The sequence below is a fragment of the Mus caroli genome, unplaced genomic scaffold (genome assembly GCF_978045245.1).
Source record: "Mus caroli unplaced genomic scaffold, Mus_caroli_1 scaffold_6, whole genome shotgun sequence".
NCBI lineage: Eukaryota > Metazoa > Chordata > Mammalia > Rodentia > Muridae > Mus > Mus caroli.
Window position 1 is genome coordinate 59,672,722 of NW_028227261.1, and position 25,183 is coordinate 59,697,904.

General features: G+C 41.7%; 1 protein-coding gene across 7 annotated transcripts in view; it reads right to left on the minus strand.

Annotated features, from left to right (window-relative positions):
• Positions 1 to 25,183, minus strand: part of Fggy (FGGY carbohydrate kinase domain containing) — a 369,309-nt gene that overhangs the window by 48,930 nt on the left and 295,196 nt on the right. Inside the window, exon 15 of one of the 7 annotated variants that reach the window (XM_029476122.2) lies at positions 7,579 to 7,786. The exons of 5 other annotated variants lie outside the window; for them this stretch is intronic. In XM_029476122.2, coding sequence (XP_029331982.1) covers positions 7,607 to 7,786 — 180 coding nt within the window. In that variant the 3' untranslated portion in view covers positions 7,579 to 7,606. Of the gene's footprint in view, positions 1 to 7,578; positions 7,787 to 13,160; positions 14,640 to 25,183 lie in introns of those variants that run through there. One more of the 7 variants, XM_029476126.2, reaches the window with a different exon arrangement.

Below are 25,183 nucleotides of genomic sequence, written 5' to 3' on the forward strand. Positions count from 1 at the left end.
GGAATTGTGGGAGGCAGCCCTGCTTATTTAGGAGCAGAGGAAACTGTGCTTCCAGGAGTGGCTAGGTTTGACAGGTGGAATGCACTAGTGAAATGTTGGGAAGGCAGGCTGGGGAGGTAGAGGGCAGAAGGACAAACAATGAATGAACGCCTTCCACTTTTAACACAGCCAGCTATGACCTTAGGGAGGGAGGAAGACTGCTTGTGACAGAATCACTTTAGATAATGAATCAGGTGGCATGGGTTTCAATCTATAATCATAATGAGGATGGTACCTTTTACTCTGGGACAAAAATGCCCTCATTGTTCAAAATATACTAGACTACATGGCTTATTGAACACTGACTTTTTTGTTTTTTTTAAATTAGAGCAAAGTACAGAAATGTATTCGTTAGCAAACCAGGGCTTGTATACTCAACTAGGATGGGTCCCTGAAAAGAAATCGCTACAGGAGACCTCTGCTTAGGAAAGGCAGAGATGGATGCCATCTGCCAAGAGTCTAGAAGAGTGGATCAGATCACCTGACCAAAGCTTGTGTGGTTCTGTCCTCACTGAGGGTACCTCAGATGAGTGGTTATGAATGGCTTCCATACCCAGGGCAGATCCAGCTGCTTTCATGAGGCTGTTCAGCATTACCCTCCCAGTAGAAGGAACAAGGGGGCTTCTATGACATGAACCCTGTGGAGGGCTATTTATGGTTCTGTTTGGGTTTGTCCTTAGCCCAACACACAGACTACAGCTGAAAACCCTTTTTTGTGTTTCAGGATACATTTTCCAAATTTTCCCATTAAGTGACACTCTAGGCCTATGCTCTGATGGCTGCCTTTGTTCACCCAGAGAGACAATCACCCTGCCTGCACCCCTCTTGAGTAATTCCCCAAATCCCTTAACCTCTCGAAGCCTCAGTTTCATGGGATAATTAGAAATAGTACTTAGTTGTCATCTGAGTTCAGATGAGATATATTTTCTGCCAGACATCCTTACTTTTGTCTATGTCTCTGCCCTCATCATCCAGAGACCTGTTTCAGCCTCTGTATCTCTTCCTTAATCTTCAACCTACATCTCTGCTACTCCACAGTCATCTCTGTGGGCTTGGCTGGGATTTTGGCCCTGGTCCCATTACCTCTGCTCAAGGTCCCTGACTGCACTCAAAGATCTGCCCATGAGTAGACTGGAGATATGTATGGGTGACAGAAGTAGGTAATTTGTCTAAGTACTGGCTATGTGCCTGATTTATGATCATTTCATATCTATGACAAACCTACAGGCAGGTACCTTTAGCAATTCATTTTTTTTTATACCTGAGGAAACAATGTTTGAGGGCTTAGGTCCAAGACACTTGAATTCTACTCAGGGTCTGACTCCAGAGTTTCCTCCAAGTCATAAGCCCCCCTGCATTTGAAGAATGGTATTTTCTACATGTTCACTCCTGTCTTTTTTAACCACTGACACCAGCACAGTCATTCCATGGTGAACTATACTGTCCTGTCTGACTTTTCTAACTATGCCATGGAGTAGAATTTTTCACATTTTACAAAGAAGAAACTGAGAGTTTGGAATAAGCATGGTGTCCAAATTGGCTATGAAAGGAGCTGGGATTCAGAAACCATGTGCTATTTCTCAGTGGCACCTGACACACACTTTATAAATGCTGGCCCTTGTACAATTCTTATTAGGAAGGTCATATTAGCATGGTCATTTTACAGACAGAAATAAATTAGGACTTACAACAGGCCTCACAATGGACAGAACTGGTACCAATTCTAGGAAGTCTGGTTGCAAGAGGTGAGCTCTCAGCCTCTGGCACTTCCTGGCTTTGAAAAGACAAGGATAGTGATTGGGTAAGAGAAGAGGCATATCTTTAAGAACAGCATCTACCTCAACAAGAAACCTTGTGTGTCTAGGCACTCTGAAAACCCTAGGAGGAACTGCCCACCTGGGTGGATAGAACAGTTCCGTATGGCCTTGGTTCCTCCTCTCCAAAAGAGGTGGGCCACCCTTGAGAACTTTCCGGTGTTAAGCTATTGTGTAGGTGTTTTTATTCCCTTAGGCCAAGCCCACCTAGAAACATCATTAGGAAATTGCCTCAGACTCTTTAAGCATGCTGTACCTCTGGAATTTGCCTACAAAGTCTTCAAGTTTTCAGTGACCAGCTTTATTTAAAATCCCAGTGGGGGAAGCTTTTAGTCAATAAGGGCAAAGCTGAAAATCTGTGATAAGCAATTTGACACCAATTCTTTCAATTTGGGGTGACACCCATTTTACAGAGAAATAAATAAGGCTAAGAGCATCAAAGTAATGCCACAAAGCAAGGAGGTTATTCGAGGAGCCTGGATGGTTCCAGTGGCTCTGGGATTACAGACCAGGAACTCACCTGAACCCTGTTACTCCACATATGCTGGGAACCTTTTAGAATTGCCCTACAATTCACAATAAAATTGCAAAGAATATCAATAGAGACCAGTCTGAAAGTTGATGTGTTCTATTCTGAATGTCCCTCCACGTAGGATACTTTATGTCCAAGTCCTGCATTCACTCATGGCACATGGAGGAGAGAAACATTCTCACCAAATGGTCTGGGGGCGTTCAAGTAAAACCTCTCTAGGAAATCATACAAAGGGCTAGATTCATAGGTGTGAGAGTATGCAGATGGTCACTGCTGCTCAGAACATTCCAGCAAAATACATAGGGACAAGGAGAGGACAGCAGATGTTTCTACTCCCGGTTTTGGCAAGAATATAAAGTGACCGACAATGTCCCATGTTGGCAGAGATACAAATGAGGACAGGCTTTCTGGAGGATTGAGACCACAGTGAGAGACCACAATTTTAAAATTGCAACTCTTTCACTGTAAATTCTACTTTACTGTATATATCCCAGAGAAATCTTCACGCTTGGGTATTAAGAACCACACCACTGGAGATCCCGAAGCCTTCATTTGCAATAGAGTAGGAATGCCTATGTATCTTTCAACAGAGTACTGGCTACATTACCTTCAAATCGTGATCATAGTATAACTATTAACATGTAAGGGACACAGGGCAGATGCACTCAATATATCTTAATAATGAAGGAAAAGTGCAACACTCTCTACCTCATGATCTTGTGTGCTTGTGTGCATGTGAGTACATTAAAGTGGCCAGGGACACATAGGAAATGTGTGACAGTAGGAATCTTGTTGGTTAGGGTAGTGTCATCGACCCTTTCCTCTGTATTTGTAGAGCTCCGGTTTATACTGTAACCTGACATTCCTGGCATTTTTCAGTTCTCTAAAGAAAAGGAAAAAAAAAATCTCCATCAGAGGAACTAATGGGCAGGGTAGCTCATGGCCTGAGAATTTATGAACCAAGGACCATCTTGGGAAAATATGTATGTGATCACATTTCAAGCCAACTCCAACTAAATAAGAAATTGCTAGGCCTTGTAAGCATACACTTGATTTAAATCTTGGGGTCCAATGGGCACATACTAGATGTGAGTCCCTTAAAGAATGGCTCCTACTCGCCTAAACCATTTCAGATGTTCCTTTAGCCTTGGCTCCCCTAAGACATAAACTATGTGTTCAGGGGAAAGCAAAGTCAAATGACTCATGACAGAGTTTGTTTTTAGTATGAATTATTTTTCTCTGCCTCCTTGCTGTTAAAGACAGATACTTTACAGATGGGTTGAGCAATGATTTCTGGGAGCTAGGTTGACTGTGGGCCCTCTGAGAGTGGGAAGTAGACAGAGGGGAGAACTTTTCCCCACCATAATGCTTCCACCAAGCTCCCCCTTCTTCCAGAGCTCTGTAGTGGCAGCTTTGAGGGAGAAGGATGAAACAGAGGGAAGAAGAACCTTCAAAAGAAAAACTACCTTGTCTACCTTTGCCATGTACTGATATGGGATGCTGGGAAGACCATGTAACTGCTCTAGTCTAAGGTTTCCATTGTGTAATGGGAAGAATAGTGACTTGGACTGTCATGGGCATTCCATGAGGTGAAAATATACTAAGGCCTGCCATTCAGAAAGCTTCTAGTAAATGGACCTAGACTGAACTTCAGGACAGGGATGTGTCCCTTGTGCCCTAGTGTCTGCCTAAGAACCGGGTAGGAGGCAACTGAAGAAAGATGAAAAGAGGGTTGTAGGAAATTGACAAACAATGGCACAACTTGCATTTATGGAGTAACAGGTATATCTCTAACTGCTTTACCATTGATCTTCACAGATAACTAACTGTCTGTGGCAGAACCAATGTTTACCCACGTATCCCAGGTGAAACAAAACAAAACAAAACAAAACAAAACAAAACACCAGAGGCACAATGCTTAGGAAACTAGACCAGGGGCTTGAGGACAGCTTGCTGCATATGAATTAGGTGCTGAGTTCAGATCACAACACCCACCTACAACGCAGGCATAGAGGGCTGAGACAGAAGGAACATTGAGCCTTGATGGCTACCAGCCTACGTATCCATTCAATGAGATATTCTGTGTCAGTGGAATGGGATAGAGACTTACAGAGTAGGATATCCCATGGCCTCTTCTGAGAGACACGAGGGAAAAGGAAATAGACACAAGTGTGATATCCTCTGAGAACTACTCCCAAGAGGACAGTAAGGCAGCAGAGCTTCTTAAGCTGTTCTAGGCCCAGTGGAATTCACACTTTGGAAAAGGTGAGGACCAGAAGTCAGGACTGCCATCCAGGGAGGATAAAAATTCCAGAGCTGGCGGGAATCTTGTATAATGTCTGTCACACCTCCATCAGACAGGTGTACTGTCGTTTGGTTCACTTCAGTGCCATAGTTGAGCAAAAACTAGAATCTAGACCATTTCTTTCTAACCCTGCTCTCTGTCTGGCATCTAGACCACACTGCCATCCTCTCATCTATGTGCCACCTTCACATTGTGACAAGCTTCTGCTTACTCATTCTGTAGTTTCTACTTACACACAGAAGGACAAACAGAGCCAATGGACATTTAGACTTGGGTATGTCCAGATCCAGTGACCCAGTCATCCCTGGAATATGATCAATATTTGCTATGGTCTCCCATCACCACACTGTACCATTTACTCGGTAAGCAGCTGTTGTAAAAAGATATGGGTTTCCTCAGGAGTCTACCCAGGGGGAAATGATGGGCAAGGCTGGAGAAAGTGGTCTCTCTGTCAACTAACAAAGCCACTCTTGATTCATATGTATCTCTATTATATCAGCTGCCTCTGCACCATATAACTGGGGAAAATTATTCATTTATTTATTCATATTTATATTAGATATACAACTGGACTTGTCTCTAAGTTCATGCATTCTCTGTTTATGAGCTTTAAAAGTCTGCCCTGGCCCTCTACCTCATTCCCTGAACACCCATACACATGTTCACCTCTGTTTTTGAAGTCCTAGTTCAACTGTCAGTTCCCTTGAAATATTTTCTTAGACTTCAAGACTAGGAGTTTAGCCCACTATTATCACTGCTGGTTTCATGGTATTTCTTCTCTACAATACTGGCAAAAACTTGAAACAAAACAAAACACCATGACTGAGCCTGTCCACTCCAGGATTGACTCTGTGAAGAGAATAGGACTAGCACAGATGGCTGCCCATGAAGAAGTGAATACTGAATAAGAGAATGAGAGAAAGAAAGGAGATGGAGAAGTCGGCATTCAGACCAGAGACACAGACTTACAAACCATGTCTGGAGAAGACTGTGACCCAGGGTCCACCTGGGCTCTCAGGTGCTCAGCATGCCTAAGTCTGCAGGACTTCATTATGCCTCATGTTCATCTTACTCTGGATTCATAGGGTAGGGGGTGAATGTGTATTGGAAGCAATGTCTTAGGCCAATTCTCCTGACTGCATGCTTTCCCCTACATCCCCTTTCTTGATTATATCACAGAACACTACCATTCTAAATCATGGTCAGTGTCTGGGGCATAAGACTTCGTTAGAGGGCTGAAAGGGAAGAGAGCACACATCTCTCCCCGCACCAGCATGCCCCAGCCTCCATAGGTTTTGTTTGTTTTTGTTTGTACTATAGACTCACCAATATACTGTCACCACAGGGCCTTTGTCTTCTCTGCCACTGAGGGTTCCTGCCAAACATCCTTCATTAGGATGGTGACTCTTATCATCAGCTTTGCATTGCTCTTATCATCAGCTTTGCATATCCTGTCTCCCTAACCTGTCTTTGCTCTTTTCATTGCTTCATTTTCTCTTACTTCATTGCCTGATTCTTGGGCAGTGGAATGTAAGCCCTGTGGCTGATGACATTCAGAGCACAGAAAGCTGGTGCCAGAAGGTAAAGGAGATACAGGAGTTTTGAGCAGAGCTGGGTAGAGAGACTAAGGACAGTGACACTGACTTCAAAACATTTAAAGAACTGGTGATAGTCCTTCCTGCCCATAATTCATTACAGTCCTATGACCGAGCATGTTGACATTGTTCTTTTGCAATGCATAAACATTTCATGAACATGTATGGAACAACCATAATAGTAGTCCCTGACCCTTGCTATGGAAATTAAATGGGTTGTTTCATGTAAAGTGATTAGAATAGTGTCCGGCACTATTCTAACATCAGCATCAGAAGCACCATCTGTCACACCACTGTGTGCTCAGATATGGTGGGTTTGTGTGTTCTGCCTCTGTGAATTATATATGGCGTGTATTGCACGTATTTTTGGTTTTTAAAACAAAGCTTGAAATTTCTACAATGATCGATGTGAAACATGTGCTCCCTATTTTAAATTCAAAGTAGGCAGTGTTGAACATTTTTATAGGGATTGTTTTCAGTGTTTATATAGTCAGAAACTTTTAATATGTTTGTAATAGGCATTTATGACTTTTTAATCAAAGATTTAAAAGTTTTAAGACATGTAAGCGGGGAGACTCAAGTTAAGAGCTCAAAATGTGGAACCAATGAAAATATGCTAGTGGGGAGAATGATTGGATAAAAGTCCCAAATACAACTTCTTAGGGGTAAATATGAGTCAAAAGAACTAGATGGAAGGAAGAGAGGACTGGGGATATGAGAAACAAGAAATCACCGCAGTTGCCACACTAGCAAATAGCAATTTCTCTGTAGGCTGCAGGAAATGCCTGCGGCAAAGGCTGGGACAGTGCACACACTGCTGCAATAAGAGGAACAGTTATACACAGCAGGGGTGTACAATGGTATTTCACTAATAACTTTGAAAGTCTGCTGGGGTGGTATGCGTGACCTCCCCCTCCCCATCTGTCTTGTCCTTCATTACTTCCCTTCTTTGTCCCAAATGAGAAGCCTACTAGATGGAACTGCAATTGTGTCTTGTCCAGACTCAATTATTCCTTCAACTTCAAGAAACTAGATATTTTTTATTCCAAAGGAGGAAAGGGGGATTGCTTTAGAAAGAGCATTTAGCAGCCCTTGCAATGTTCATTAGTGCCACTGGGTGTCACTATTGCAAAACCAACAAAAAACCCAACCATTAAAAGGAAAAGTAACAAATTTTAATTCAAGACACTAAGAGAGTGATACCAGATCCAAAAGCAGACACTATATTGCAGAAGGTAGAGACAACTCATTTCTCTATGGCGATTATTAATTTCCGCCTTAATTCAATGGCTCACCCTAAGAAGAAATGACATTTCATTTCTCATTTGCAGAAGGAAAAAAAAAATCTGTGTTGTTTTCTTTTCTTAAAACATTCCCATTTATTCACTAAGATGAAATCCACACAGAAAGTTTGCAGTATCAGTTGCTTTGTAATCGACACTGTCTTCACCGGAGAAAGAAGCTTCCAGAATGAAAACACAAGAGAGTGAAGGAGGCCTGGCTGGGAGGAAAATAAATGCAGCCAACATTAGCTTGCTACTCACCTCAAATCGTATTAAATATATTTAAACATGGTTTTCATTTAGATTTGGCAGCTTGATTAATAGGGATGTATTAAATAATACCTGGCTGTTAAGGGTATATTTAGAAGTCACTGCCACGTAAAGCACACAACTTGCATAATCCAGCATCATTATTACTTAAGGCTTCTCTGTTCTCTTGGCTGTGGGCACACACATATTAAAAATTTAGCATGCACACTCAATGTGTGTTCAGCCCTTTTAAAAAGGCTTGCTGTTTAAACAGAAACATGCAATGGAAAATGAACTCAACTCTAAGAGAAAGGTAGCGGATGCTTCCCTTTGGGGACCACTGTCCTGTTATCCAAAGAAAGGAGAGGGGAAGGGCCGCAGCAGTAGCTCAAGTAAGATGCTCAGCTCCACAGAACCAAGGAGGGCTTCTGTATCTCAAATTTTTTCTTTATCAAAGCTGAAGTCAATGAATGGCACCTGAACCACGAGGTAGTAAAGGAAGTGGAGAGGATGTGTTAGTGGTCAACAGAGGTGAGGGGGGATGAATCGGTACTTTCCTGGGAATAATACTAGCCAGTAATCAAGGATGGGGACTGTAGAGAGGTGTTGCTCTTAATGGCCAGGGACACACACACACACACAGAAAATGAGAGAGAGAGAGAGAGAGAGAGAGAGAGAGAGAGAGAGAGAGAGAGAGAGAGAGAGAGAGAGAGGTGTAAGACACCTCTAGTCAAAGTGGTTTATCTGCTTGTTTGTTTGTTGATAGTCTCCTTCCTGCATATTTTCTTTTTTGAGACAAGGATTCATTTTGTAGCCCAGGCTAGCCTCAAACTCTGCCTGTATCCAAGACTGACCTTGATTCATGTTGATCCTTCAGCCAAGCCCTCCTGCGTGCTACCACACCTAACGCTGCTGAGTGTTTTTATAGGGGAAAAAAAAAAAGGCTATCTCTGGCCTGCAGAACCTGCTTGGTCAGTTGGCATATTCTGCTGCCCTCTGTGAGTTTGCTTAGTAAATCTTATATTGGAACAAGACATTTGAGTGATCTGAATGTCACACATGATCATATTCTGCTGCTTCAGAACAACCCAGGCAAACACGGAATCATGCAACCGCACTGTTTAGGAGACCATGCTTAAACCAGATAGGTACAGAAAACTGTCAACAATTCAAAAAATACTTTTTAAAAAAGGACAAGTTTTAAAGTGAAGGTCTTATTTTATCCTGTCCCTCAAAGAACTGCCACACAAGCTCACATAGGCATTTTGGAGTTGGACTAGAAACAAGGCTGCCCAAGGCAACACCTCACCTTTCAGTCTGCAACCTCAGACTTCCCCAAGGCTGAACAGAGGCTCGTGGCAGCAGCTAAAGAGAAATTGGGGTCCCAGTGGAAAGCACAGCATGAAATTCTATTTGTTGTCTGTGTTAGTCATCTATGAGACTAGAAGGGGAGTCTGAATTCTCAGGTCCCAGGTCCCACTGCTGCTGACTTTTACAACCAGGCCATTTATCTCTGCCACTAGAAAGAAGTGGCTCTGATGAGAAGCTCAGTAACATCTTCACTTGTGACAGGTATAACGGGGGCACACAGAAGAACAGAAGGAGGAAGGAAGGAATTCCGACACATGCTACAACATAGATGGACCTGGAGCACATTGTTATGCTAGAAAGAAGCCAGTCACCCAAAGGCAAATGCTATTTAATGCTGCTTTTACAATGTGGCTAGAGCTGTTGAAAGTAGGGATATGCTGGTCGGAGCTGTAGAAGTGGCTATGGAAGGGGGTATGCAGAATTACTGTTTGATGGGTCCAGAGTTTAGTCCCACATGTTGAAAAGAGTTCTGGAAACTGATGGTGCTGACAGTTGCGCAGAATTGTGAATGAACCCCACTCCGTGAAACAGGAACACTCAGAAAGGGGTAAAGGGTTAAAATGCTGAATGATAGACCTTATCCATTTTACCCCAACTAAATAGGAAAAAAATAACACAACTCAGACCACCTCCCACAGTGGTTATCTGTATTATTTTCTTCTGCATACAATGTAAAGCACAGCCTTCAATGTCTTTATAGTTTTTCAAAGTATAAGGGCTTCTAAAGTCCTCCCAGAGTATTTCCGTGGAAAGTTAAAAAGTCAGGAAGAAACAGTCAATTATATAAGGTTTTACATCTGCATGTCTTATATGATTTCTTATATCATATATGGCTTGCTGACCATTGACTTTTTGCCTTAGCTGGTCTCAGCTTGCTGTCTGTAAAGCTCTCTGGAAGGAACCTTCCAGTCCTAACTGGTAACTGTTTTCCAAATAGTAATACCAGGTACTCTCTCACGAATTAGCTCATCTGTAATAAGCATTCTTCAGAATGTTTTGGAGTGCTTGGTTATTTCTAAAAACCTGCAGTCAGTACATGTGGAAGATGTCATGTGAGGTGAGCAGACAGGAGGCACTGAGCACTGAGGTGGGGTTAGATGCTCTAAGGATCAGGCCTGGGCTCTGCCACCTGCTTGCCATGTGAATCAGGAAGGAAGGAAGCATTTATTAGGGCTTTCTATGCAAGGAGGTACTTTCACACATATTATCTCATTATTCCACATAACTTTCATAATTTATATACCATTTTCACAATCGTTTCCATACCTAGGTATTGCTTGAATTCATGAGTAAGGGGCTATCTTTCAAAATTCTGCCTAAAACTCCCCATTCTTGAAAACATGGTTTCATTTGGGGCAGAAATTCTCATAAAAACTCAAGTTTGATTCCAGCTATTTATATTTTTCTATTATACATTGAAGAAAAATAATCAGGAAAGAAATGACTAGCAAAGAATAAAGTTCTCTGCACAGCACTATCAAGCACCCTGAGAGCCACATGTGCTTTGCACATATTCCAGCGATGTCAGTTCTTCATATTTTACCACCTTCTCTGATGCTCAATGACAGTGCATAGAGTTTAGTAACTGACCCAGGCTGGATCCATCAGCTTTCAAAGCCATGTGCTGGTTACCATTTTCTACCCATTTAGTTTGGGTTTGGGCATAGACTATAAAATGATTTACATAGTACTCGCCAAATGTTCAAATCTCATGGATAATAAAACTTCACAATGACTTATGAGAATTTATGAGACTGATATAGTTAGCCATTTTTTAGTTTGCTAAGAAGCAAAAATTATATATATATATATGGCTAAATAAAGACAAATCAGCAAAGCCATACAGGATTATTCATATCAAGCATGGCTGTTTAGAATAACCAAGTATTTAAGAAAAAAAACGAGTTCAAGGAAGAATACCTAAAGTGGTTGTAATGGCAAATGCCTTTAAGCCTAGTACTCAGGAGTCAGTGGCCAGCAGAATTCTGTGAATTCAAGACTAGCCTGATCTACAGAGTAGGTTCCAGAATAGCCAGGGCTACACATGGAAATCTAGTTTTAAAAAGAAGAGGAGGAAAAGAAAGACAGGAGGAGGAGGTGGAGCAAGAGGAGGAGGAAGAGGAGGAGGAGAAAAAGAAGGAAGAAGGAAGGAGGAGGAGGAAAGAGAAGAAGGAAGAAGGAGGAGGAGGGGAGGAGGAGGGAGAAGAGGAAGAAGGGGAGGAGGAGGAAGAGGAAGAGGAGGAGGAGGAAGAGGAAGAGGAGGAGGAAGAATTAGTTCTAACATCATCTTGCTTTCTACCTTTCTCAGCCTGTTGAAACCTCCATGGACCTACCATGTTCCTGGTAGGCCATGGCATGGTAGGAAGCAGCTTTGCAACCTTGCAGATCTGAGTGCAGCCCTGGTTTTGTAATACTTACTGGTGGTAGCTTCTGGAATGGCACTTAACTATTTTAAACCTCAACTTCTCCTTTGTAAACTGAGAGTTCTATTTACTGTTAAAAGAAGATTAAGTGCATTAGATTCATAAAATGCCTTACCCAGTGCCTTCCTGGCCTGTACCGTGGACTCTCAGTGGTCTTCACCACCACACTTTACCCTTGCCACTGAATCTGCCTGAGAAGGTTCCAATAAGACCACAAAAGAGGAAGTGGGTCATAAACTACACACCAAATGACTGTGACTATTTCTTTGTGTCTCAGTTTAGAACCAAGTGGTTCTGGATGATTCCCCTGGCCCAGTAAATGGAGCAAGAAAGCCCTTTGAATATGGTTCTCCATGCTCTCTTTCTATACTGAATTTACCTTGCAACATCTCTCTCTTTCCAGAATGCTCACAAGAACTCTGAGAGACAGTGATTCTATCAGCCTTACCTGTTACTGTTTCTCTATCATCTAACACATTAGTTACTGCCAAGACAGACTTCATGTTTTTTTTAATTAAATAGACACAGGACTAGTAGAAATCTTCCAGTTCTTTTTATGGTACCTCTTGTTATCTTTGACGACCTTACCTGTTGGCTTACACAGCATCTACCACTCTTTTGTCCTTAGAAAAGACTAGCAAAATGCCGATTCTTTGGTTAAGTAAAATTGGGCACCATTACATCTGTGTGACACCCAATCCAGGAGGTTCAGAAGCATATTTATATATTAACATCTCGATGGACTTTCACTATGAAGATATTTAGTTAATTTAACTTGAGCATTTTCCATCACGTAGTTAATTTGAGTACTGTCCAGGCCAGTGCTTCCCAGTGTTGTCTTTTAACATGTCAGAGCGCAGTATTTGGGAAATCATCACTTGTAGAGAACTTGTTTTATTAGTAAAGCTTCCTCTTGTCTCTATCAAGCCTTTGGTCTGGTTCTCTCTTCGTACCCAAAACAGCATAGAAAGAAAGGCAGGCCTAAAACTGGGTCTGACACAAAGCCACTATAGGCATGACTCCTCTGAGGACAGAAAGGGGCCCGTGACTGATCTGAGCACTCTAAAAGGCACCAGAGCATCTGGTGGGTGTGAGTACTGCCATCAGTGCCCCACGGAGGTGTTGAGCTTGACATACATATGTCATTTCAAATGTTCTTCCTGCTCCTTCCTCTTCTCCTCTGCCATCCCTGCTGTTAACACTTATGGCGGCCTGCCAGGCAGCCAGCCTTTCTGTGCCCTTCCAGGACACCTTACTAAGAGAGCTCTGGTGTCATCCCCATTTTCCATGGGGTAAACTGAAGTGCAGGGAGAATGAAGAGAGCCCAAATTGTGTAAATCAGGCAGGGCATGTTGCAGATTTATAATAGGAAATGTTGCTGGGAAGCTGAGGCTCTGAATATCTGAGCCTTGGGCTTTTTACTAAGACAAAGGAGAGAGAGCGGCCCTGCCTACCTCACTCCAGCATGAGTTCTTCCAAACCTGGCTGGAAAATGTTAATCACATTACAGTTTACTAAGCACTTCCCTATCCCTCATTATATCAAACCTCCTGACGCTGGTTAGGAAATATCACTGTTCTCTTTTACGGAGTTTTGAATGGACTTCCAGAAAGCTACTATAGTAATACTGACTTAATATGATCGCCTCTCATGTTTGTCAGCAGACTTGCTGAAGGCCACAGGATACAGTTAAGGCTCAGACTTAAATCTTCCAAGGCTGAGCTTAAGTCCCCCCTCCTCCCTCCAGCATGGAGCTCGACACCATGCCTCTAGCCCTGTCAGACCAGCTGTAGCAGAGAGGTTACAGCATCAGCTCAGTATGCTGTTGATGTGGCTTTTTAAAGTGACTCAACATTCAACATTAATTTTTCTCCCATTGCCATGGCGATGGCTTACTAGTGCTGGAAGGTGACCATGAGATGGCCAAGGCAAAATTATTTTCCCTTTTTTCCTAATACTCTCCAGCAACTCGTTTTTGTTATGGTTGTTTTCATTTTGCCCTTTAATCTAATGGAATGAGGCTTTTGCCATATAATATGATTTGGGGCTTCTCGAACTGAGATCCAGGTTGAACCTGCAGTGGTCACTTAGGAGTTCAGAAGACATTCCCTTTTCTCAGAACAGAAGACTGTGTGACCAGCTTTGGTTCAAGCACCATCTGTGACACTAGCTGTCTCATCATATGAAGAATATTCCTGGGTCTTGTCTGTTTCATTTGAAATAAGGAGGCCTATCAGGCAAGGTTAGTTCATGAATTTATAGAATCAATATGAAAACACTAACATCAAATTTAGAATGCAATGTATACATAAGAAACAGGAGTAGCAGTTGCAACAGTGAACATAATAGTGATGATTACTGTTTTCAGAGAACAAATGAGACAGGTTCAGAGTTAGGAGTCAAAGACATTTATTGTCATTCAGCTATCAATCACGCTAATTAGCTCTCCCAGCAAACCTGCTCTTTTCCTTTTTAACTCTTGACCCAAGATATAATATGCATTTACATTTATTGTTTCACCATCTTGCCCACTCAATTGTAGATGTGATGAGGATTTTACTTGTCCAAATACCTAGGGCTATTTGCTTAATGAATGAAAAGGATTTCCCAAGCAGCATGTCTGTGTCTGGCTGTGTTAGACACTAGAGATAGGGAAATGAGTTAAGCGAAATTCTTATTCTTGGGGCATTTACATAAAGGGTCTTTATCAAGGACAAACATGAAGGGAATGGACATCTACCAGTGATCAATCTTATCAATCTAATGGCATGGGTGGGATTAAACCTTACATGATGATCCAGCACAGGGTTGGGTCCTGATATCTCAAAGCTTTAAGTGCTGAGAAGGAATTAAACTGACACTGTTAATGCCAACCTCCGTCCATCAGCAAAGGATGATGGTTAAGGTAGGGAGGACCAGTTCCATGGCTCTTCCCAGATGTCTCCTCTGGTAGTGAAGCCAGAGGTCAGAGTTCCAGATAGAAGGCCAATCTCGAAAAGCATCCTGGGAAGAATTCTACCTGCAAGAGCTGACAGAAAGTCTCTTTGTAACAAGTCACCAGACACTGTCTGATAGACGGAAGCACCTCCCTACTAGAGAGACAGTTTGACAGCTGTGAAGGTACACAGCCCCATGGTGACAGCTTTCCAGTCTATCGTGCTTAATAGTCAGGCATTTGTACATAGTCAGGCATTGTAATAATACTTTGTCATTATTTTATCATGCATCTTTAGGTATCTAAAATTCATGCATTATTTCCTGTTAAACAATGTGGCTCAGCCCTTGTGTTCAGCAGGGACCTTCTAGGGTGGTCTATACTGAGGAAGAATAAAAAGACTGACGGGGTAAGTGGGAAACACATGGTACATTCTCTTATATGTTGGCTTTGCTGAGGTTCCATTGCTTAACATGTGTGAAAAACCTGAAGTCTGACCCTTACAGTGTAAAGATGAGGAGACCCAAGACTTGGTCCAGGTCACAACCAGAGTCATTCAGTGATTGGCATACAATATAGATCAGAGTGAGACTCATAAGGAAAGTGGAAAGCTGGTGTTGGTGTGGACTGGAGAACAGGCTGAGTCCATCCACAGTAGCACTGCTATCTAAGTGGTTGGTTGGTGCTCTGTGATAAATGCTTCCCTTCTTAGCCAGATCCAGGCTATGCCTGTGGAGTCTCACCTCCGCTTTGGCTCTTTGCATGCTTATCCAGCTCTAAAGACTGGATAGGATTGATTAAAGTTGGAACTTTATTTTGGAAGCTCAGTTTAGCGAGGTCAGCACATGCTCAGTGTTCTCAGAGAAAATTTATAGAAGTGGGTTTCAGCACTTCGTGGCGAGCCAAGCCTAGTGCGGGGGATTTGCATTCTTATCCGAGCTTCACCTCTTACTGCCTGTGACCCAGAGAAACAACTGTGTTTGCAGGTTACCATTGTTGGCAAAGTGCCATTAATACTGGGATGGCTCTGGAGATGAAATCGGTCAGTAATCAAGACAACAATTATCAGCTGTATATTCAGAATGAACCTCTTCTGCTATCAGTTTTAGGATGCCCTGGAAAACAGAGTCCCATCTCCCCATTCTACTACACTGAATCAGAAACAAAGCAGTCTGTTGTTTCCTAGGAGGCGAAACACATGCTTAAATGTCCAATTCAGGACTGCTTGTAAATTTCTTCTCTAGCATCTGCAGTCATCTCACTGGCTTGTCCAGGTCCCACTCCAGCAGATGGCAGTAGGTGAGACTGGCCTGGCCACAGTGGGAAGAACTGCAACCCCCTCAGCTCTGTTCTAAGCACAAGCTCCTCTAGACCAAGGTGCTAACCGACCATGAGGAAGGCTCTGTACTGAGCTAAGATAGACTGTGCACCTCTCCCCTTCACTGGCCTCTCAGAAAGTCCCTTCTCTAGGCTGAAATCTTAGCATGTGCTGTTTTGCAGTACCATACCTTGTCCACAGATGTGCTCTAGAGAAACAAACTGTTAGCTTAGTGTTCTGGGAGCTTTGAGATAAGGCACCCCCTTTCTACCTCAGGGTTTCTCACAAGCTTAAGTGCTTTTGTTTTTGCTTCTATTCACAGGTGGGATTAATTTACACTTCACCTTGTTAATTTGGGGGTGGGGTATAATCAGTTCTAAACTTTTGTTTGCTTTCTTAAACAGGAGGCTGCTCTACCAGCCCCAGTGCTAGTGGGCTGGGCTCCTTACAGACCCAGTGTTCTCTCCAGTATTGCGGGCTTGGAAACCTTCCCCAGACTAAACTTATCTGACATCATTCTGTCACTCTCACTGGCACCTCTACAAATCGTCATACTGCTCTCCCACCTAGTCTGAAATGAACGTGTCCATTTACCCTCCAAGGCCCACTCACTGTGGAAGCCATGCTTTGACGTCCTACGTCTGTCCATGACTGTCAGGCCAGCCAATCATGCAATGGTCCACTCTGGTTTCTGCCTATTGCTTTTAAATCTCACTCACTGTCAGATCCTTGATGGTAGGAACCTGGCTGGGATTTCTTTCTTTTTTATTTTCACCTAAATTCTACTTGGCATGCTCTCATGTTTGGATCTCTTCAGGAGAAAGAACAGGGAATTAGGGATAGAAACATTCCAGCTTGGGTACAAAGTGTGAACTTGATTAAGTAATTTGTTTTCTCCTATCAGCCAGTCCAGGGGCAAAGGAACCGGCGATATGTAACACGGAGTGAGCAGAGCAGTGCTGGGTACGTGCTCTTGAGTACAAAGTGGCCAAGAGCCAGGCTCTAGGAGTAACTTGGTGGCACAGCATTTGCTTGGCACAAGGCTCTAGGTTTGATCCCAAGCATCACCAGCAGAACTTATCATACATGTAAAGAACTAACACTGAACACAGTCAGCTAACAGTTATCATCCACGCTGCATCTATCTGTCCTTTTCATTGAGGGATGACTCACGCCAGTGACTGTGCCAAATATTTTGAACATATCATCTCACTTAATCTCCTCAACCACCACATGAGGTATACACTCCAGAATCTTAGTCTTTGAAGTAAGGAAACAGGTTTAGAAAGGCCAGGGGATTTACCCAATACATAGTTATGAAATCTGAACCTGAGACTTGAGCTTAGTTTTGCATGATATCAGAATCTGTGCTCCTATTTACGGTCCTATTTATTGGGTGAATTATACTGTATAAAGTAAAAACAAAGAGGGGCTACTAGATGAGAAAAATAAAAAAGTTCCTCCCTGGAAAGATACTTGATAAACTGTAATTCCAGGCCGGCGACCACTAATACTCTGAGCACTAAATGTATTCTTTAAAATTACAGATTAAAAACTCTTAGAACATATAACATATCATCTCCAAATGAAAGTGGAACAGTAGCAGCTGTCCAGCTAGGGGAAAAAAACCCACACATATCACTTACTGCAGTTTATAAAAGTTCACAGCAATCTGACATGAAGGCTGTAGTGTGTTTTCGCTTGAATGATGCCAAGTTCAGTGGCCTTCCTGTGGGCTTGTTTACTGATATCTGATACACTTCAGCATCTGCTCCCCTTCTTGATTGATGCAGTGCTTCATGTTAGCACTCCTCTCATGCCAGACTGGTAAAGAGATTTAGTACTTAGGCCCTACACTCCGCAGCCAGTAATGTCACTGTGCTAGAAAACTGGCTGAGGAAGAGACCAGCCAAAGTAGCACGCTATTCATCTACCAATCTGTAGGCCCAGTGACACCCCTGGAGACCCCACAAGTTTTTGTTATCATGCTGAGCTTTCAACCAGGTGAGATAAAATAAATTCTGTTTTTATAAAACACCCATGAAGAAACTGATTTCTAAGTTAGTTTGTAAAGAAATGGTAATTTTAAAAAATTGGTACCAGGAAAAATGCCATCTCCTAAAAGTAGCTTGTGTTCTCAATGCCATGACCAAACACCACATGACCTGAAATGCTTTCCAGATCTGCATTCACAATGTAATGTTCCATCAAACTAATCCCTTAATCCAGGTCAGAGACAAACTGCCACATCCCAGAGATGTTCCCTGGGGCTCGCACCAGGCCATGGCTGGAGTTTCAGTGTCTGCCAGGAACACTTCTCTAGTAAGTTTCTCTAGCCAGGCTCTCCCCACGTTTACAGAGCCTGCTCTGGTACCCGAAGGCTTTGAGTATGAGGATGTAAGTACTTGGCGTGTCTTTGTAGACAGTTTTTGACTGGGACTTTTATTCTAGTAGCATGTTTACTCACTTATTATAATCATCCTTAAGTGTCATACGGATACGAGTGACCTACAAATAAACAACTTGTTTCTTCTCTCTTAGCAAAACCACTAAGATTAGCATAAGCGGCTGCAGTGCTACCACAGGGGAGGTAGTGACGCAGGATTAGCTCTGCTGCCTGCTCACCTGCCCCACCTGGTAAGAGTTACCGTTAACCACAGCTGTAGGCTCAGCCCTGCCAGTCTTTCCAACAATGAGAAGAAATAGTGTCTTCCTTACTACTGACTGGAGGGACATCTGCTTTATTTCCAACCCCTAGCACAGCCATCTCTGAATAGGTATCTTCCACAGCATTGGGGCATGAGGGACATATTAGTGTGTCCGAAGCCAGGCCACCTGAGTTTAAACCCTCGTTCTACTACTATCCTTCAAAAATCGTGTGCTTTAATTTCCTTCTATAAAGTAGAATAATATATGATGTATCTGGATGAGTTTGTCCTGAGTGTTGAATTAATGCAAAGAATAATAACATTAGTATTTTTCCTAGTAACAGGCAGTGTGCTCAATGGCTTTCATTCTCAGATTTGTACCAACTCAGTAAGGTTTGTTAAAAAGGAACTGAGGCTCGACGATATTATGTAATGTGTCTTACCAAGTTTGCTCACATAGCAGCTTAGCAAGCCATAGACAGGTCATCACCCAGAATGGAACAGGTAGTTCAAGGACCACTTTCTCTCTGTGTGTCCCGTAATTTCCTCTTAGCCTGCCACAATGAATCCAGTTCTGTTTCCTCCCCTCTTTCCACACTTAGCAGATAGTTGCCACAATTCCACATGACTGGGTCTCCAGCAGTTGTTACTAAAGTTTATTATACTGCACAAAGCAGAGAGTAATTTGTCCAGTTAAGACTCTGCTTCTCTCTGCATAGAGAGTTAGTATCCCACTTTAGGATCGTCTTGAATACAAAGGCCCAGGGCACAAAGCTCTCTAAATGTTCTGTTGAAATGGCATCTTACTGGTAGGACTTTTTTGCCCTCAAGACAGTAAGGGTGCTTTTTTGATGGTCCATTATCTCACTGTCTAATTATTATAATTTAAACAGAGAAGGAACAATTAAAGTTGTTTTGCTTTATATGTGTGAACATGTCTACCCCTTATGGTAAGAGTTATGAGGCTATGTGTGCGTGTGCATGCGTGTGGGTGTGGGTGTGCGCACGCACACACATGTAAAACATGAGGAATTAAGTAACTCACCTACAGTAAATGGCAGATTCGAGATTTGAAGCAAGCAAATCGTCTTCACTGTTAACTTTGATCATGGCTTTCCCAGTCTGTGTCAGTGCTCTCTCCTCCCTCCCCTCACTAGTCCAGGCAGTGTTGTGCACTTTGTATGTTCCCCCTCATTCATTCTCCTACCACCTAGTTTTTTCCTGTCACATTTCAGCTTTCCCAATGATGGCCCTTTAAAGGCTGTAACACAGGTCCTAGCTGTGTTCTTTGAATAAAGACCTTATGCATGCACACCTTCTTCAGGTCTGCTTCTCCATCATCTGTCAGCCCAGCTGTCACAACCCACTCTTCCTCCAGCCATAGAGGAGCAGAACAAGCATCCTGGCACCACAGGAAGGACATGGGGAAAAGGGGCATTAATGGGCCAAAAAACAAACCAGTGGGTGATTAATTTGGCTTCCCCTTCAACATTATGTTTATCCAGGTTGATTATGTAGCACTTAATTACTAATTTGCCCCACTTAAGCCAAGAGTGCTTTTAATTTTTAATGAGCTAAGGGAGGAAGATGCCGTTACTTTGTAAAGAGCAGATATTTTATTTCCCCATTTTGTCTTACTCAACCAATTAATAACACTTCCAGGGATGTATATTCCTCTCGTGAGTTCTTTCTCCCTAGCTCCTTCCCATTCTCCTGGGTAAGCCATGGAAACGGACAACAGTCGCTCTGAAACAAATGGCATTTATACAAAATGAGGGACATGGGAATCTTCCATAGCACTTCTAGCAGGTTTCTCATTTTTTGCAGAGCTGGGCTAGTTCAGTTCTCCTCAAACGGCCATCGTGTACCAGCCTACATAAGCTCTACCCTATCATAAGGCAACACTTAACTCCACTGAGGACATCTATCTTGTTTTGAATAAAATGTGAGTCAAACCAAACAGTGTAGTTGGTCACATGTTAATTCACATCCAGATGCAAGTTCCTTATCACAGACCTAACCAAACCATTTAAGATTTAGCAACACTCAGCAGAATGAGTATACAAGACAATGCTGGACATCTTCATATGTTCCTGAAGGTTCTCAGCACCCTGCTCTGGTCATACATGGTCTGACAGGCATGCAGCATTATCAAGGTACTCGCTTGCCTCCTGACTCACTAAACCTTAGAGGAGGAAGGTAAACTGCCCAGCTCTTTCCTTCTCCAGCCACTGCAATCAGACAGCTTCCACACCACCCAGTGTTCTGGCTACCATTTAGAGTACAGCCATAAACTGTATAAATAGTCCACCTTTCAAACTCTTTAAATATCTATGGAAATTTAATTAAAACAGTGACATTCCAATATACATGTAAATTCTAATTTCTGGCCACCTAATTTGATATCAGATTTTAAGTAATAGTAATCATACTTACCTATAAAATAGTCACTGTGACTAACTTATGTTAGGATGTAGCTTTGGGCTCAATTACTTTCTACCAGGTTACTTGTCCATTAGCTTCTCTGGTACTCTTTCCCCATTTGTAAAATTATTATGAGAATGTAAAAAAATTTCATTGATACATCGAGAACAGTAGAAAAATTTAAAGGATAAAGTTTCTTAGAGACATATTTGAAAAGAGATACATCATTCGTGTTTCTCCGCCAATGATACTTTCTCAATGGTTCACTGTAAAATATCAAAAACCCCCAACAAGCAACTGTAAAGATAGATTTTCTTCTGCACAGTTCTTAAGGTTGCAGCCAAAATTGCCTCACAATAGTGAGTCTTCATGTTCTGGGTCTGAATCAAGCCTTTTGCCAGTGGGGGTGAGGCATAGGATATGTGTATATGGTGTGTTCATGCATAAATGTGTGTGGTGTATGTGCATGTGTAGACATATGGGTGTGTACCTGTGTGTGTGTGTGTGTGTGTGTGTGTGTGTGTGTCTGTAAACATTACCATGCATACGTGCAGTTAGGGCTCTCCTCAATTTCTTCACTATTCTTGATTTTACTAAAGGCCTTGTCTTCTGTAACCTCAGATTTTACAGCCTAATTTACTATGATGACTGCTAAACTATGCAGCATGGATTTGCTATGTATGCATTGTATTCATTAATATAAAGGAAAAAACATGCTAACATATTTACATCATTTTGGTTTATCCCAATAAGGGCATTCATTTTAAAGAGCTATAATACATAAGATAGAGTGAAGGATTATACTTATACGCATTTGTTTTTATATATTTTATATATTTATTATATATATTTTATCTAAAAATCATACATATATAATGTAAATATATAAGTGTATGTGTATATATGGTATAGAGAGCAAAGATTGTATCATAATCAAACAGTTTCCAATAAAATAAAGTCAAAGAATGAGGTAAATGTTATTTTAGTAACACAACTATGGAATCCTATGTTTTTAAGGACTCTGTAGATACTTGGCCATGGTTAAGTTTATTTAAACAAACAAACAAACAAACAAACCCAAAAAACAAAAACAAACATGGCTCTTAAAATTTACTTAATGAAAACTGCAGGGAAAGGGGGGTGTTTTGGAAGACAATATTTGTTGGATGAATTCGTTTCCATTTTTATCTTATGCGTATGGGTGTTTGCCTGCATGCACTTCTGTATACTATGTGCTTACCTGGTCCCTACAGAGGCTGGAGGGGGGACATTAGATTCTCTGGAACTGAAGTGAGAGATTTCTATCTGCCATCATATGGAATAATCAAACCAGTTTTTCTGCAAGAACAGTTAATGTTCTTAACCACTTGAACCAGTCCACATTAGATCAAATCTTGTTGATACCAATTGTGCTAAAATTATCTTTTATATAAATGTCTTGATGTGTTCTTTATTCACTCTATAAAATGTCAGCATGCAGATTATGACAAAAACGAACACATAAACCATGACACGCTCACTGATGACAACATCAGTGTCATGATAATGGCGAGTCAAACAGGACACACTTCTGCTTTAGTTTCTGTTTGACAACTGACCAAGGAGTGATTTTCTAGGTACTGTACTACCTATGAGAGGCACCTAAGCTGCCTACCATCTTGAAATCTATGTCCTCCCCAAGAGATGGACTGGTGCCCACCATGTCAATCAAGGTTTCACTCCCGTGCTTCAGAGTATTCATCTGCACAGTGGGCCCTGCTAACACCTGCTAGGTTGTTTCTGTAATACTAAGAACAGTAACAGATGGAAAGTAACAGGCCTGTGAGGAGTAGGAGAATCAGATGCTACATGTCTTTTATTCTTAAAAATAGAATTCTAATTTTGAGATAAATATTTTGACTTTTATACCCAGGGTGCTATTCTACAAAATGGATTGGAACCAAGAATGATAATTAGATCAAATTCCACATTTGTTTCTGTTCCTTTAGGAGAAAGAGATGTTTGTAAAATGATAAGAAAGCATTGATACCTAGCTACTGGCAATAAGTTTAACATGTGTTAGGACCAACATCGCATTCTCAATTTAATACTTCTTGAATCTGTTAACTATCATCCAAAGGTTTTTATTGTTGTTGTTGAATATTGGAATGTTGGGGGAGGGGAGAAACACACTATGAAAATTTAATCTGAAATCTGAATCTGATCTAATTAGAACCCAGCATCTCATACCTTCAGGAACACATACGCAAGCAGAAAAGGGCAAACATATACTTAAAACCCATACTGTTATCAGGACAATATGTGAAATGAGTCAGAATATGAGATGCCTGAGCAGGCAAGATAAATTAAGTCTTAATTCACAAGAAACATGAACCTTGAATTTTTAGATACTGTTGGTGAGTGTATAAATTTTACTCTATAGAAAAGATCCTAAAACAAAGAATTCTCAACTGAGGAATACCGAATGGCTGAGAAGCACCTGAAAAAAAATGTTCAACATCCTTAATCATCAGGGAAATGCAAATCAAAACAACCTTGAGATTCCACCTCACACCAGTCAGAATGGCTAAGGTCAAAAATTCAGGTGACAGCAGATGCTGGCAAGGATGTGGAGAAAGAGGGACACTCCTCCATTGCTGGTGGGATTGCAAGCTTGTACAACCACTCTGGAAATCAGTCTGGTGGTTCCTTAGAAAATTGGACATAGTACTACCAGAAGATCCAGCAATACCTCTCCTGGGCATATACCCAGAAGATGTTGCAACTGGTAATAAGGACACTATGCTCCACTATGTTTCTAGCATCCTTATTTATAATAGCCAGAAGCTGGAAATAACCCAGATGTCCCTCAACAGAGGAATGGATTTAGAAAATGTGGTACATTTACACAATGTAGTACTACTCAGCAATTAAAAACAATGAATTCATGAAATTCTTAGGCAAGTGGATCTTAGGCATTGGAGGATATCATCCTGAGTGAGGTAACCCCATCACAAAAGAACACACATGGTATGCACTCACTGATAAGCAGATATTAGCCCAGAAACTTAGAATATCCAAGATATAATTTGCAAAACACATGAAACTCAAGAAGAAGGAAGACCAAAGTGTGGATACATATCTCCTTCTTAGAATGGGGAACAAAATACCCATGGAAGGAGTTACAAAGACAAAGTTCAGAGCTAAGACAGAAGGAAAGACCATCCAGAGACTGCCCCACCCAGGGATCCATCCCATATACAACCACCAAACCCAGACACTATTGCATATGCCAGAAAGATTTTGCTGACAGGACTCTGACATAACGCTCTCTTGTGAGTCTATGCCAATGCTTGGCAAATACAGAAGTGGATGCTCACAGACATCTACTGGATGGAACACAGGGCCCCTAATGAAGGAGCTAGAGAAAGTATCCAAGGAGCTAAGGGGGTCTGCAACCCTATAGGAGGAACAATGATATAAACTAACCAGTACACCCTAGAGCTGTGTTTCTAGTTGCATATGTAGCAAAGGATGGCCTAGTTGGCCATCAATGGGAGGAGAGGCCCTTGGTATTTCGAAGATCATATGCCCCAGTACAGGGGAATGCCAGGGCCAGGAAGTGGGAGTGGGTGGGTTGGGGAGCAGGGCAGGGGCAGGGTATAGGGGGCTTTGGGGATAGTATTTGAAATGTAAATGAAGAAAATATCAATAAAAAAGGTCCTAAAAATTAAGCAAAGATTTTTTTGACAGAACGTTTACATATATCCACAATCTGTTTTATAGTTAGACTGTGATAACTTAGACTATGAATAAAAAATTAGCTATAGAGATGTCAATTGAAGCATTCATTAAAACAGTCAGCATAGCTGAGGTCTGGTAGAATAAGTATGGTATATTCTATGGGGTTGCATGTAACACACACAGGAGAAATGATTAGAAGGTTTACTACGTGTTCTTGGGTGCAGGAAAAAGAATGTAAAACAATATTTATTGTATTAACATACTTTATAACTAAAATGATTCCAATTAAAAACAAAAAGAACACCATATTAATTAGAATTGCTAAAGGAGTTTTAGGGTAATAAGATTTTATATTTCTCTTCTATCTCAATTGGATTTTCTAATTTTTCCTCAAGGAGCTTGAATTTCAGTTGTGTTTCAGAAAAGGTTTGGCAGGGTGGTGGTGTGGCACCAAACCAAGATCAAATCCATTAAGAAAGGGATGTTTTCACACTTCTGAACATCTTTTGTCCTCAGCCTTTCCA